This window comes from Silurus aristotelis (genome assembly GCF_946808225.1).
Source record: "Silurus aristotelis genome assembly, chromosome: 26".
In the NCBI taxonomy this organism is placed as follows: Eukaryota; Metazoa; Chordata; class Actinopteri; order Siluriformes; family Siluridae; genus Silurus; species Silurus aristotelis.
In genome coordinates this window covers 17,991,231-18,008,730 of record NC_139599.1, presented here as the reverse complement: position 1 = coordinate 18,008,730, position 17,500 = coordinate 17,991,231, and the positions used below count along the sequence as shown (strand labels likewise).

General features: G+C 42.9%; 2 protein-coding genes and 1 long non-coding RNA gene across 6 annotated transcripts in view; 2 read left to right on the top strand and 1 right to left on the bottom strand.

Annotated features, from left to right (window-relative positions):
* acsl4b (acyl-CoA synthetase long chain family member 4b) overlaps nt 1–7,895 on the top strand; it is a 10,885-nt gene extending 2,990 nt beyond the window's left edge. For both annotated transcript variants that reach the window (XM_083532162.1, XM_083532163.1), the window contains 10 exons: nt 1–10; nt 984–1,107; nt 1,467–1,538; nt 1,876–2,015; nt 2,111–2,280; nt 2,530–2,604; nt 2,720–2,914; nt 6,537–6,651; nt 6,772–6,929; nt 7,053–7,895. The exon at nt 1–10 is cut by the window's left edge and continues 141 nt beyond it. In XM_083532162.1, the coding sequence (XP_083388288.1) occupies nt 1–10; nt 984–1,107; nt 1,467–1,538; nt 1,876–2,015; nt 2,111–2,280; nt 2,530–2,604; nt 2,720–2,914; nt 6,537–6,651; nt 6,772–6,929; nt 7,053–7,210 (1,217 nt within the window). In that variant the 3' untranslated portion in view covers nt 7,211–7,895. The remainder of the gene's footprint in view (nt 11–983; nt 1,108–1,466; nt 1,539–1,875; nt 2,016–2,110; nt 2,281–2,529; nt 2,605–2,719; nt 2,915–6,536; nt 6,652–6,771; nt 6,930–7,052) is intronic.
* On the bottom strand, nt 3,438–5,694 carry LOC310720991. Its single transcript, XR_014531891.1, has 4 exons — nt 5,555–5,694; nt 4,083–4,442; nt 3,723–3,782; nt 3,438–3,622 (listed from the first exon to the last, which is right to left on the bottom strand). It is a non-coding gene; the product is annotated as an uncharacterized lncRNA (long non-coding RNA).
* Nucleotides 7,896–9,802: 1,907 nt separating the features above from the next.
* The window catches only part of stag2a (STAG2 cohesin complex component a), a 55,801-nt gene continuing 48,103 nt past the window's right edge, over nt 9,803–17,500 (top strand). For all 3 annotated transcript variants that reach the window (XM_083532127.1, XM_083532126.1, XM_083532125.1), the window contains exon 1: nt 9,803–10,026. The gene's annotated coding sequence lies outside the window, so the exon portion shown is untranslated. The remainder of the gene's footprint in view (nt 10,027–17,500) is intronic.

The following is a 17,500-nucleotide window of genomic DNA, read 5'->3' as shown; positions in this document are numbered from 1 at the left end:
CAGGTCTTGGGTCAGCCAATCACAGCACAGAACACAACTGACAATTCAGAGCATGTAGACATGTAGGGCCTTGTGTAATGTTTCATCAACAGTGACCACTTTAAGGGTTAGGGTTAAAAATCAGTGTTTATTACAGGCACAGGAGTAAATCTTATACTGATGAGAAGGTCAGGAGTTCAAATCCCAGCAGCACAAAATCACCACTAGTGAGCCCTAAATATACTGTATATCACACTGTCCACTTTATTATTATATATATATTCTTGGCCAATCAACAAAATAAATAAAAGCTAATTTATGTAGATCAGTGTGATTCAGGTCCAGAGCTTCAGTTAATGTTCACCGTAAACATCTAAATAATTAAAAACAGTGAAGGTTGAAGATACCACATGAGATGGATTGAGTTTCTCAGAGACTGCTAAACTCCTGCTAAGATTGTCACACACAGCAGTCTATAGAGGTCACACAGAATACCTCTGGGCCTGTATCTTCATGTAAGGTTCTAAAGACCTGACCATTTTTTTATAAGAGAAGTTTAAGGAGATTCACAACACTTTCCTCCTCCAATCTCACTTTTCTTTCCAATACCATCCTTTCTTTTCTCCTATTAACATTTTACACCAACACTCATCTAACACAACAGGACCTCCAAACCACCCTGAGACCATCTAAGACACCTAACCAACAATGGTTCAGACTCTATCAGGACCTTCTCTGCTTCATCATTTAGATATCAACAGCTACTGTCCTTAAAAATGTGATTTATTGACTCAAGTGATTTGCCTACACAAATGCAAATGATACTGCAGGGTTCTTCACTGGTTCTCCTTTTATCAGGAAGACAGAATCTCACTAATTAACCATAGTATCAAGTTTATCGGGATCATTACTATCACAGCTCAGATATTTTAGCATTTACGTGTGTGTGTGTGTGTGTGTGTGTGTGTGTGTGTGTGTGTGTGTGTGTGTGTGTGTGTGTGTAGGCCTGAGGACATGTATGTTGGTTATCTTCCATTGGCTCATGTTCTGGAGCTGACAGCAGAAATATCCTGTCTGAGTCACGGCTGCCGGATTGGATACTCCTCACCACACACACTCTCAGACCAGGTACCCCCCTCCCCCCCGACACACACACACACACACACACACACACACACACACACACACACACACACACACACACACACACACAGTTTATCATGAGTCAGTTTGTTTGTGTTACTGAGTCACAGAAAGACGCGTTACACAACCGAGGAGACGATTTTGATCACTAATTCATCTTTACTTTTATAAGCAACTTTTTGTGTTTTTCAGTGATGCGGAAGTGAACTGATTAATAATGAGGAGTGTGTGTGTGTGTGTGTGAGACTGTAAGTCACTGGTTTTCACAAAATTGTGTTCTTTCTCTCCATTGTTGTGTGTGTGTGTGTGTGTGTGTGTGTGTGTGTGTGTGTATATATGTGAAGTCCAGTAAAATAAAGCGAGGCAGTAAAGGAGACTGCACTGTCCTCAAACCCACTCTCATCGCTGCTGTTCCAGTAAGACAACACACATACACACACACACACACACACACACACACACACACACACACACACACACACACACACCTTCACACCATTATGTCTCTCTGCAGAATAATTCTGTCTATTTCTTTACCTTTGTTCCCTCTGAACTTAAAAAATCTATTCAACATTTGTGTTGAAGGAGTGATGGTGTGTGTGTGTGTGTGTGTGTGTGTGTGTGTGTGTGTGTGTGTGTGTGGGGGGGGGGGGGGGGGGGGTTATAGGATGGGGTTTTAAGCGTATCCATGTTGTTGGGAGCACGTGTGAACTTAATGTGTGTGTGTGTGTGTGTGTGTGTGTGTGTGTGTAGGAGATTATGGATCGTATCTATAAGAATGTAATGAGTAAGGTATCAGAGATGAGCACACTACAGAGGGTGCTGTTTAATATGGCCTACAAATACAAAGTACAGCAGCTGGAACACGGAGCAGATACACCCATATGTAACACGTGAGTCTTTCTCTCTCACACACACACGCACACACACTCTTGTGAGGTTAATGTGTTTGGGTGTGTGTGTGTGTGTGTGTGTGTATGGGTTATAGGATGGTGTTTAAGCGTATATCCATGTTGTTGGGAGGGCGTGTGAGGTTGATGCTCAGTGGTGGAGCTCCCCTTTCTCCTGACACACACCGTTTCATCAAAGTGTGTTTCTGCCCCGTCACCATTGGTTATGGCCTCACAGAGACCTGTGGGGCAGCAACCATCTCAGTGTGTATGTACGCACATGCGCACACACACACACACACACACACACACACACACACACACACACACACACACACACACGGTTTCTGATGCTTGTTTTTTGTATAGTTACATTCTGACAGGAGAGTCCATGTGTTTCTAATTCAGGTGCTATTACTTTTAGTAATAAAATAGCTAGTGTAATAGAGCAAAGTTTGTGTGTGTGTGTGTGTGTGTGTGTGTGTGTGTGTGTGTGTGTGTGTGTGTGTGTGTGTAGTTTCTGATTGTACCACAGGACGTGTTGGGGCACCACTTATTTGCTCTGAGCTCAAACTGCGAGACTGGGCTGAGGGTAACACACACACACACACACACCAACAACAACAACACTGAATTACTACAACACTCTTATACACACTAGTGAAAGAGTGTGGGTTACTGAAAAGAAGCTTCACCTCCTTTCCCAGGAGGTTACACCACTCAGGACAAGCCCCATCCCCGAGGTGAGATTCTGATTGGTGGGCCGAATGTTGCCATGGGATACTACGGAAAGGAGACTGAGGGAGAGAGCGGGGAATTCTGGGTAGATGAGGCAGGGCAACGCTGGTTCTGTACAGGTGATGTAGGGGAGGTGCATCCTGATGGCTGCTTACAAATAGTTGGTGAGTGTCAAATCAATCCAATCACGACTGGACTAACCCAATCACAACCCAAATAACCCAATCACAACCCAAATAACCCAATCACAACCTGACTAACCCAATCACAACCTGACTAACCCAATCACAACCTAAATAACCCAATCACAACCTGACTAACCCAATCACAACCTAAATAACCCAATCACAACCTAAATAACCAAATCACAATGCGACTAACCCAATCACAACCTGATTAACCCAATCACAACCTAAATAACCCAATCACAACCTAAATAACCAAATCACAATGCGACTAACCCAATCACAACCTGACTAACCCAATCACAACCTAAATAACCAAATCACAACCCGACTAACCCAATCACAACGCGACTAACCCAATCACAACCTGACTAACCCAATCACAAGCCAAATAACCCAATCACAACCTGACTAACCCAATCACAACCTGACTAACCCAATCACAACCCGACTAACCCAATCACAACCCGACTAACCCAATCACAACCTGACTAACCCAATCACAAGACAAACAACCCAATCACAACCTGACTAACCCAATCACAACCTAAATAACACAATCACAACCTAAATAACCCCATCACAACCTAAATAACCCAATCACAACCCGACTAACCCAATCACAACCCGACTAACCCAATCACAACCCAAATAACCCAATCACAACCCGACTAACCGAATCACAACCTAAATAACGCAATCACAACCCAAATAACACAATCACAACCCGAATAACCTAATCACAAATCGACTAACCCAATCACAACCCGACTAACCCAATCACAACCTAAATAACCCAATCACAACCCAAATAACCCAATCACAACCTAAATAAACCAATCACAACCTGACTAAACCAATCACAACCCAAATAACCCAATCACAACCTAAATAACCCAATCACAACGCGACTAATCCAATCACAACCTGACTAACCCAATCACAAGCCAAATAACACAATCACAACCCAAATAACCCAATCACAACCTGACTAACCCAATCACAACCTAAATAACACAATCACAACCCAAATAACACAATCACAACCTGACTAACCCAATCACAACCTAAATAACACAATCACAACCCAAATAACACAATCACAACCCAAATAACCCAATCACAAATCGACTAACCCAATCACAACCTAAATAACCCAATCACAACCCGACTAACCCAATCACAACCCAAATAACCCAATCACAACCCGACTAACCCAATCACAACCCGACTAACCCAATCACAACCCGACTAACCCAATCACAACCCGACTAACCCAATCACAACCCGACTAACCCAATCACAACCCGACTAACCCAATCACAACCTAAATAACCCAATCACAACCTGACTAACCCAATCACAACCCAAATAACCCAATCACAACCTAAATAACCCAATCACAACCCGACTAACCCAATCACAACCCGACTAACCCAATCACAACGCGACTAACCCAATCACAACGCGACTAACCCAATCACAACCTGACTAACCCAATCACAACCTGACTAACCCAATCACAACGCGACTAACCCAATCACAACGCGACTAACCCAATCACAACCCAAATAACCCAATTTATTTAAAGACACAGCTGCTGTCACCTGACTTGTATTAATACAAATAATAATGACCAACAAAAATAGTAATAATAATAATAATAATAATAATAGTCTTCTTCTATTGCTTTCGGCTTCCCCCATCTACCTGTCTCTCTTCCTGACTGTCTGTAACTGTCTTCCCTCACCACATCCATAAACCTCCTCCTTGGTCTTCCTCTTTTCCTCCTTCCTGGTGTCTCCATCCTCAGCATTCTCCTACTGATATACCCCATGTCCCTCCTCTGCACATGTCCAAACCATCTCAATCTCACCTCCCTCACCTTGTCTCCAAAACGTCCTACGTGTTGTCCCTCTAATGAACTCCTTTCTAATCCTGTCCATCGTCGTCAATCTAAACGAACATCTCAACATCTTCAGCTCTGCTACCTCCAGCTCCACCTCCTGTCTTTTACTCAATGCCACTGTCTCTAATCCATACAACATCTCAGGTCTCACCACAGTCCTATAAACTTTCCCTTTCACTCTCACAGATACTCTTCTATCACAAATCACTCCTGCTATCACTCTTCTCCACCCACTCCACCCTGCCTGCACTCTTTTCTTCACTTCTCTAACACACTCTCCATTACTTTGCACTGTTGACCCCAGGTACCTGAACTCCTCCACCTTCTCCACCTCTTCTCCCTGCAACCGCACCCCTCCACTGCCCTCCCTCTCATTTACATATTGATGCAGTCCAACCTCCACCCTAAACCAGTCAGTCGTACCTACTGCACACTTCACTGCTGTCACACTGTCCTCATACATGTCCTGCACCACCCTCACATACTCCTCTGACACACCTGACTTCCTCATACAATACCACAACTCCTCTCTCCACCCTGTCATACGCTTTCTCTAAATCCACAAATATACAAAGCAGCTCCTTCTGATCTTCTCTATACTTCTCCATCAACATCCTCAAAGCAAATAATGCGTCTGTGGTGCTCTTCCTCGGCATGAAACCACACTGTTGCTCACAGATGGTCACCTCTTCTCTCAGCCTGGCTTCCACTACTCTTTCCCATAACTTCATGGTGTGACTGATCAACTTTATTCCCCTGTAGTTACTGCAGGTCTGCACATCTCCCTTATTCTTAAAGATCAGTACCAGTACACTCCTTCTCCATTCCTCAGGCATCTTCTCACCTTCCAAAATTCTGTTAATTCTGTTTTATTGAAATCTACTACAATCACCAATCACCTTCTACCACTTCATCTAACTCACTCCAGAATTGTTCCTTCTCCTCCATCTCACAACCCACTTGTGGAGCATAAGCACTGATGACATTTATCATCACGCCTTCAACTTTCAGCTTCATGTTCATCACCCTATCAGAAACTCTCTTCACCTCCACTACACTCTTACTGTACTCTTCCTTCAGAATCCCCCTACACCATTTCTCCTTTCATCCACACCATAATAGAACAGTTTAAACACCTCCAATGTTCCTGGTCTTACTCCCTTTCCACTTGGTCTCCTGAACATCTCTACCTTTCTTCTCTTCATCATATCAGCTCCCTCTCTCCCTTTACCAGTCATAGTACCAACATTTAAAGTAACAACCTGAACCTCCACTTCTCCTCCACTTCTCCTTTCCCTGCTGTCTCTGTAGACGTCTTCCTCCTCTCCTTCACCTCCTTCAGCCAACAGAAGCACAATTTACACCGGTACCCTGTTGGTTAATGATACCTCTAGTGGTTGTTGGTAACCCGGGCCTCGACCGATCCGCTATGGAATTCTGATTTCTGATCCGCATATTTGATTTGGTACATGTTTTACACTGGATGTCCTTCATAACACAAACCTCCACATTTACCCGGGCTTGGGACCGGCACGAAGAGTGCACTGGCCTGTGCAACACTAATGACTGGGTTAATAATAATAATAATAATAATAATAGTAATAGTAATAATAATAATAATAATAATAATAATAATAATAATAATAATATTAATAATAATACCCCCCCGTTCCCCCTCTCCCCCATCCCCAGACCGTAAGAAGGACTTGGTGAAGCTGCAGGCAGGTGAATACGTTTCTCTGGCAAAGGTGGAGGCGGCGCTGAAGAACTGTCCACTAATTGACAACATCTGTGTCTTCGCTAACAGGTTAACTCTCTCTCTCAACCATCACCCCCCCCCCCCCCCCCCACACACACACACACACACACACACACACTGAAACATTGAGATTCTGTGATCTATTCTTTACTCTCTCTGACCAATCAGCAATCAGAACTACATCATCAGCTTTGTGGTGCCCAATCAGAAGCAACTGACTGAACTTGCCAATAAGAATGGGATTAAGGGAAAGTGGGAGGAGCTCTGTAATCATGCTACCCTGGAACAGGAAGTCCTAAAAGCTATTAAAGGGGTTGCTACAACCAGTAAGCCACACCCCTATTTCTATTTGGTCTTGTCTGTTTTTTCTATCATCTGTATTCATTTATTTGTAAGCGCGTGTGTGTGTGTGTGTGTGTGTGTGTGTGTGTGTGTGTGTGTGTGTGTAGATAAGCTGCAGAGGTTTGAGGTTCCCATAAAGGTGCGTCTCAGCTCTCAGGCCTGGACTCCGGAAACAGGACTTGTTACTGATGCATTTAAGCTGAAGAGAAAAGAATTACAGACACACTACAAACATGACATCGAGAGGATGTATGGAGCCAAATAACACACACACACACACACACACACACACACACACACACACACACACACACACACACACACTGGATATAGGTACTTGTATGTAGAGATTGTGTGCTGCCCCCTGGTGGATCCATATCATCACTCTCAATATTTAGTTTATAAAATGGTGGATGGAGTAAACTTTTAATGAATTGATATATTTATAAAAATGTTCATATTTTCAAAAATCATATGAAAAAAATCACAATTTATTTGATTATTTCAGTAACATGCACATGGGGTCTGTGTCACTAAACGAAATGAGTTTATTATTCCTCCAAGGAAATATTCCTGACATGTAAATTATTTCTTTTCCTAAATGCCTGTATTTATATAAAGAATTTGTGTGTGTGTGTGTGTGTGTGTGTGTGTGTGTGTATGTGTGAAGGTGACATGTTCTGGATGAACTGGAAATACCAGGCTTGAGATAATGGAGGTTCATCTGCTTTACACCATGTTAAATTCCTCCCACCCCATGTTTTCATGCCTGTTAGCCACATTAGCATTTCTAATCAATTTACTAGTCTTCATATTGGATATGTTTATTTTGATACGAAGTACATGTTTATGACCTCTGAACCGGGTCTTGTTTCAATTCAGCTGGTTTTAAAGTGTGCACTTTTGTGATTTTTATAAAGGATAAAGATTTTGCTACCAATATTCATAAACATCTCTTTATTTCTCTTTATTGTGTGTGTGTGTGTGTGTGTGTGTGTGTGTGTGTGTGTGTGTTATATTTATTCAGTACTGTGTAGTTTACTGTACTGTAGAAAAGTTTACTGTGTTGTGGTGTAGTTCTTTCTGCAGTTTAGTGTAGTCTACTGTAGTGTAGTTTTCTGCAGTTGATTGTAGTTTACTGTGGTGTAGTGTAGTTTACTGCAGTTAAGTGTAGTCTACTGTAATGTAGTTGTTAGATTTTTATCATGCCCAAACGAAACTTAATTCTTGGAGAGGTTTTCCATACGACCCGCGGTGCCTTTCCGACATCAGGGAAGAAGAAATACACAGCACACAGAATGCATGTTCTTCCTCTTCTTCTGTTTATTGCAGGTAGCAGAACGTATATATACACATACAGAGAAAGGGCTGTCCTAAACTTGTTTCCTGTTTAGATAAGAGGATATACTAGCCGGAGATGTGTGAACCCAGATAAGACTCCCTGTTTCCCTTACAGACTAACATCGTAATTATTCTATAGACACTGAACAGACAAAGGGATATGTGTGAGATAGTGTGAGAAACATCTTAACACTAACAGTAGTTTACTGCCGTTGAGTGTAGTTTACTGTAGTGTAGTATACTGGAGTTGAGTGAAGTTTAGTTTGCTGTAGTTTACCGCAGTTGAGTGTAGTTTACTGTGGTGTAGTTTACTGCAGTTGAGTGTAGTTTACTGTGTTGTAGTGTACTTTACTGCGGTTGAGTGTAGTTTACTGTAGTGTAGTACACTGGAGTTGAGTGAAGTTTCCCGTTGTGTGGCGTAGTTTACTGTGGTGTGGTGTAGTTTGCTGCAGTTGAGTCTTGTTTACTATAGTGTGATGTAGTTTACTTTAGTTGAGTGTATTTTATGGTAATGTGGAGCAGTTTGGTGTAATTCATGGCGCATTGTAGTTGTTGTAGCTAAGGAAGTTTTATGTAATGTGGTGTAGTTGGTTGTAGGTTAGAAGTTTACCGTGATGTGGTGTAGTTTGCTCTTGTTGAGTGTAGTTTGCTGTAGTGTTGTTTAGTTCGCTGTTGCTGAATGTAGTTTAATGTAGTTAGGTGTAGTTTACTGTAGTTAAGTATAGTTTACTTTAGTATGGTGTAGTTTTGTTGTAGTTAAGTTTAGTTTGCTGTAGTGTAGTTTGTTGTAGGCAAGTGTAATTAGCTGTAGTTGAGAGTAGTTTACTGCAGTTAAGTCTAGTTTACTTTAGTGTGGAGTTTTGCTGTAGTTGATTGTAGTTTACTGTAGTGTGGTGTGGTTGTTTGTAGTTGAGTATAATTTACTGTAGTATGGTGTAGTTTGTTGTGGGTGAGTGTAGTTTGCTGTTGCTGAATGTAGTTTACTGTGGTGTGGTGTAGTTTGTTGTAGGTGAGTGTAGTTTACTGTAGTGTCGTGTAGTTTGTTGTAGGTGAGTGTAGTTTACTGTTGCTGAGTGTAGTTTACTCTGTTCTGCAGTTGTATGGTGTAGTTTTCTGTTGCTGAGTGTAGTTTACTGTAGTGCAGTTTAGCTTGATGTTGTCGAGTGTAGCTTACAGTAGTGTGGTGTAGTTTGTTCTAGTTAAGTTTAGTTTGCTGTATGGTGATGTAGTTTGCTGTAGCTGATGCAATTAACTGTTGTGTGGTGTGGTTTACTGTAACTGAGTGTAGTTTACTCTATTGGGTGTAGTTTGTAGAGCTGAATGTAGTTTTCTGTAGTTGACTGTAAATTACTGTGGTGCATTGTAGTTTATTGTAGTGTGGTGTAGTTTACTGTAGTGTCGTATAGCAGTGGTTTGAGACACAGCCCAAATTGATGAAGTGGTTGAATGTAGTAGTAGTAGTAGTAGTAGTAGAGGTACAGCAGTGGTTTGGGACGCGACCCGAGTTCCTTCCCGGCTGCTGCAGTTTTGTCTCTGGGCGGCAGGTGGCGCAGGAGTACGAGTTCGCTGCAGCCCCAGCGGTGAAAACACGGAGCATTAGCTCAGTAGCGTAATAAACCCGTGTGCTTTAGTCAGTATTCATGTAAACTTGTCATATGATCCGTGTATTTAGGTTTTCTCCGCTCTACACGGACCGGAACTGCAGCTGACGGAGCGGATCTGCTCCACATCTCCACTCAGGTCAGAGTTACAAAATGGCGGACAGGGGCTTAGCGGCTCGGCTTTTATTATTGTTAATGTTATTTAAAACAGTTATTATTATATTATTGTATACAGTACACACCGGTTCGGTTCCCCTGCAGGCCGTGGTGCTGATCCGCTTTCTCCCAGCTGTGGGACCGGAACACATTTGCCTCACTAAGCCTTCAGTTTAGCTTCTCCTTTAGCCGCCTCGCACTGAGCAGTGTCGCCTGTTAGCCAGTTAGCTTGTGTTGCAGGTTAACTTCACCACTGTCCGAGGCTAATACTGCTAACACGTATTAATGATTACTTCACAATAATAACACAATAGTGTAGTTTTGTGTAGTTACACTTCTCTGTGTTCACTATGCACTGAGAGACACTGCACAGTTACCCACTGTGTTTATTAGCCGCTAGCTAAGATGGAGGACAGCGCGAGGAGCAGTGTTTACGGAAGAGACTTATATTCTCACTGTAACACACACACACACACTTACTCTCTCACACATTCTCACTGCAACACACACACACTTACTCTCTCACACATTCTCACTGTCACACACACACTTACTCTCTCACATATTCTCACTGCAACACACACACACTTACTCTCTCACACATTCTCACTGTCACACACACACTTACTCTCTCACATATTCTCACTGCAACACACACACACTTACTCTCTCACACATTCTCACTGCAACACACACACACTTACTCTCTCACATATTCTCACTGCAACACACACACACTTACTCTCTCACACATTCTCACTGCAACACACACACACTTACTCTCTCACATATTCTCACTGCAACACACACACACTTACTCTCTCACACATTCTCACTGTCACACACACTTACTGTCTCACACACACTCACTGTAACACACACTCTGTCTCACATACTTACTGTAACACACACACTTACTGTCTCACACACACTCACTGCAACACACACACACTTACTCTCTCACACATTCTCACTGTCACACACACACTTACTCTCTCACACATTCTCACTGTCACACACACTTACTGTCTCACACACACTCACTGTAACACACACTCTGTCTCACATACTTACTGTAACACACACACTTACTGTCTCACACACACTCACTGCAACACACACACACTTACTCTCTCACACATTCTCACTGTCACACACACTTACTGTCTCACACACACTCACTGTAACACACACTCTGTCTCACATACTTACTGTAACACACACACACACACACACTTACACTCTCACACATTCTCACTGTCTCACACACACACACTTACTCTCTCACACATTCTCACTGTCACACACACTTACTCTCTCACACATTCTCACTGTCACACACACACACTTACTCTCTCACACATTCTCACTGTCACACACACACACACTTACTCTCTCACACATTCTCACTGTCACACACACACACACTTACACTCTCACACATTCTCACTGTCACACACACACACACACTTACTCTCTCACACATTCTCACTGTCACACACACTTACTCTCTCACACATTCTCACTGTCACACACACACACACTTACTCTCTCACACATTCTCACTGCAACACACACACACTTACTCTCTCACACATTCTCACTGTCACACACACACACTTACTCTCTCACACATTCTCACTGTCACACACACTTACTGTCTCACACACACTCACTGTAACACACACTCTGTCTCACATACTTACTGTAACACACACTTACTGTCTCACACACACTCACTGTAACACACACACACTTACTCTCTCACACATTCTCACTGTCACACACACTTACTGTCTCACACACACTCACTGTAACACACACTCTGTCTCACATACTTACTGTAACACACACACTTACTGTCTCACACACACTCACTGCAACACACACACACTTACTCTCTCACACATTCTCACTGTCACACACACACTTACTCTCTCACACATTCTCACTGTCACACACACTTACTGTCTCACACACACTCACTGTAACACACACTCTGTCTCACATACTTACTGTAACACACACACTTACTGTCTCACACACACTCACTGCAACACACACACACTTACTCTCTCACACATTCTCACTGTCACACACACTTACTGTCTCACACACACTCACTGTAACACACACTCTGTCTCACATACTTACTGTAACACACACACACACACACACTTACACTCTCACACATTCTCACTGTCTCACACACACACACTTACTCTCTCACACATTCTCACTGTCACACACACTTACTCTCTCACACATTCTCACTGTCACACACACACACTTACTCTCTCACACATTCTCACTGTCACACACACACACACTTACTCTCTCACACATTCTCACTGTCACACACACACACACTTACACTCTCACACATTCTCACTGTCACACACACACACACACTTACTCTCTCACACATTCTCACTGTCACACACACTTACTCTCTCACACATTCTCACTGTCACACACACACACACTTACTCTCTCACACATTCTCACTGTCACACACACACACTTACTCTCTCACACATTCTCACTGTCACACACACTTACTGTCTCACACACACTCACTGTAACACACACTCTGTCTCACATACTTACTGTAACACACACTTACTGTCTCACACACACTCACTGTAACACACACACACTTACTCTCTCACACTCACTGTAACACTCACACACTCTCACTGTCTTACACACTCACTGTAACACACTTACTCTTTCACACACTCTCACTGTAATACACACACACACTTAGTCACTCACACACTCACTGTAATACAAACACTGTCTCACATACTCACTGTAACACACACACACACACTTACTGTCTCACACACACTCACTGTAACACACACACTTACTGTCTCACACACATTTACTGTAGCACACACACACTTACTGTCTTACACATACTCACTGTAACACACACACACTTAATCTCACACTCACTGTAACACTCACACACTCTCACTGTCTTACACACTCACTGTAACACACTCTTACTCTTTCACACACTCTCACTGTAATACACACACACACACACTTAGTCTCTCACACACACTCACTGTAACACTCACACACTCACTGTAACACACACAAACACTCAATCTCTCACACACTCTGTGTAACACACACACACACACACACACTCTCTCTCACACACACACTCTCTCTCACACTCTGTGTAACACACACACACACACACACACACTCTAACTCTCTCACACACTCTCAGTGTAACACACACACTCTCACACACTCAGTGTAACACACACACACACTTACTCTCACACACTTTCACTGTAACACACTATCTCACACATTCTTACTGTAACACACACTTACTCTCTCACACACTCTCACTGTAATACACACACACTTACACTCTCACACACTCTCACTGTAATACACACACACTTACTTTCACTCACATACACGCACACTTAATCTCTCACACATTCTCACTGTCACACACACACACTTACTCTCTCACACATTCTCACTGTCACACACACTTACTGTCTCACACACACTCACTGTAACACACACTCTGTCTCACATACTTACTGTAACACACACACTTACTGTCTCACACACACTCACTGTAACACACACACTTACTCTCTCACATATTCTCACTGCAACACACACACACTTACTCTCTCACACATTCTCACTGTCACACACACACACTTACTCTCTCACACATTCTCACTGTCACACACACACACTTACTCTCTCACACATTCTCACTGTCACACACACTTACTGTCTCACACACACTCACTGTAACACACACTCTGTCTCACATACTTACTGTAACACACACACACACACACACTTACACTCTCACACATTCTCACTGTCACACACACACACACACTTACTCTCTCACACATTCTCACTGTCACACACACACACTTACTCTCTCACACATTCTCACTGTCACACACACACACTTACTCTCTCACACATTCTCACTGTCACACACACACACACTTACTCTCTCACACATTCTCACTGTCACACACACACACTTACTCTCTCACACATTCTCACTGTCACACACACTTACTGTCTCACACACACTCACTGTAACACACACTCTGTCTCACATACTTACTGTAACACACACACACACACACACACTTACACTCTCACACATTCTCACTGTCACACACACACACACTTACTCTCTCACACATTCTCACTGTCACACACACTTACTCTCTCACACATTCTCACTGTCACACACACTTACTGTCTCACATACTTACTGTAACACACACACACACACACACACTTACACTCTCACACATTCTCACTGTCACACACACACACACTTACTCTCTCACACATTCTCACTGTCACACACACTTACTCTCTCACACATTTTCACTGTCACACACACACACTTACTCTCTCACACATTCTCACTGTCACACACACACACTTTCTCACACATTCTCACTGTCACACACACACACACACACTTACTCTCTCACACATTCTCACTGTCACACACACACACTTACTCTCTCACACATTCTCACTGTCACACACACTTACTGTCTCACACACACTCACTGTAACACACACTCTGTCTCACATACTTACTGTAACACACACACACACACTTACTCTCTCACACATTCTCACTGTCACACACACACACTTACTCTCTCACACATTCTCACTGTCACACACACACACTTACTCTCTCACACATTCTCACTGTCACACACACTTACTGTCTCACACACACTCACTGTAACACACACTCTGTCTCACATACTTACTGTAACACACACACTTACTGTCTCACACACACTCACTGTAACACACACACACTTACTCTCTCACACTCACTGTAACACTCACACACTCTCACTGTCTTACACACTCACTGTAACACACTTACTCTTTCACACACTCTCACTGTAATACACACACACTTAGTCACTCACACACTCACTGTAATACAAACACTGTCTCACATACTCACTGTAACACACACACACACACTTACTGTCTCACACACACTCACTGTAACACACACACTTACTGTCTCACACACATTTACTGTAGCACACACACACTTACTGTCTTACACATACTCACTGTAACACACACACACTTAATCTCACACTCACTGTAACACTCACACACTCTCACTGTCTTACACACTCACTGTAACACACTCTTACTCTTTCACACACTCTCACTGTAATACACACACACACACTTAGTCTCTCACACACACTCACTGTAACACTCACACACTCACTGTAACACACACACACACACTCAATCTCTCACACACTCTGTGTAACACACACACACACACACACACACACACACACACACACACACACACACACACACTCTCTCACACTCTGTGTAACACACACACACACACACACACACACACACACTCTCTCTCACACACTCTCAGTGTAACACACACACTCTCACACACTCAGTGTAACACACACACACACTTACTCTCACACACTTTCACTGTAACACACTATCTCACACATTCTTACTGTAACACACACTTACTCTCTCACACACTCTCACTGTAATACACACACACTTACACTCTCACACACTCTCACTGTAATACACACACACTTACTTTCACTCACATACACGCACACTTAATCTCTCACACATTCTCACTGTCACACACACACACTTACTCTCTCACACATTCTCACTGTCACACACACTTACTGTCTCACACACACTCACTGTAACACACACTCTGTCTCACATACTTACTGTAACACACACACTTACACTCTCACACACACTCACTGTAACACACACACACTTACTCTCTCACATATTCTCACTGCAACACACACACACTTACTCTCTCACACATTCTCACTGTCACACACACACACACACTTACTCTCTCACACATTCTCACTGTCACACACACACACTTACTCTCTCACACATTCTCACTGTCACACACACACACTTACTCTCTCACACATTCTCACTGTCACACACACTTACTGTCTCACACACACTCACTGTAACACACACTCTGTCTCACATACTTACTGTAACACACACACACACACACTTACACTCTCACACATTCTCACTGTCACACACACACACACACTTACTCTCTCACACATTCTCACTGTCACACACACTTACTCTCTCACACATTCTCACTGTCACACACACACACTTACTCTCTCACACATTCTCACTGTCACACACACACACACTTACTCTCTCACACATTCTCACTGTTACACACACACACTTACTCTCTCACACATTCTCACTGTCACACACACTTACTGTCTCACACACACTCACTGTAACACACACTCTGTCTCACATACTTACTGTAACACACACACACACACACACTTACACTCTCACACATTCTCACTGTCACACACACACACACACTTACTCTCTCACACATTCTCACTGTCACACACACACACTTACTCTCTCACACATTCTCACTGTCACACACACACACTTTCTCACACATTCTCACTGTCACACACACACACTTACTCTCTCACACATTCTCACTGTCACACACACTTACTGTCTCACACACACTCACTGTAACACACACTCTGTCTCACATACTTACTGTAACACACACTTACTGTCTCACACACACTCACTGTAACACACACACTTACTCTCTCACACTCACTGTAACACTCACACACTCTCACTGTCTTACACACTCACTGTAACACACTTACTCTTTCACACACTCTCACTGTCTTACACACACACACTTAGTCACTCACACACTCACTGTAATACAAACACTGTCTCACATACTCACTGTAACACACACACACACTTACTGTCTCACACACACTCACTGTAACACACACACACTCACTGTCTTACACATACTCACTGTAACACACACACACTTAATCTCACACTCACTGTAACACTCACACACTCTCACTGTCTTACACACTCACTGTAACACACTCTTACTCTTTCACACACTCTCACTGTAATACACACACACACACTTAGTCTCTCACACACACTCACTGTAACACTCACACACTCACTGTAACACACACACACACTCAATCTCTCACACACTCTGTGTAACACACACACACACACACACACACACACACACACACACACACACTCTCTCACACTCTGTGTAACACACACACACACACACTCTAACTCTCTCACACACTCTCAGTGTAACACACACACTCTCACACACTCAGTGTAACACACACACACACTTACTCTCACACACTTTCACTGTAACACACTATCTCACACATTCTTACTGTAACACACACTTACTCTCTCACACACTCTCACTGTAATACACACACACTTACACTCTCACACACTCTCACTGTAATACACACACACTTACTTTCACTCACATACACGCA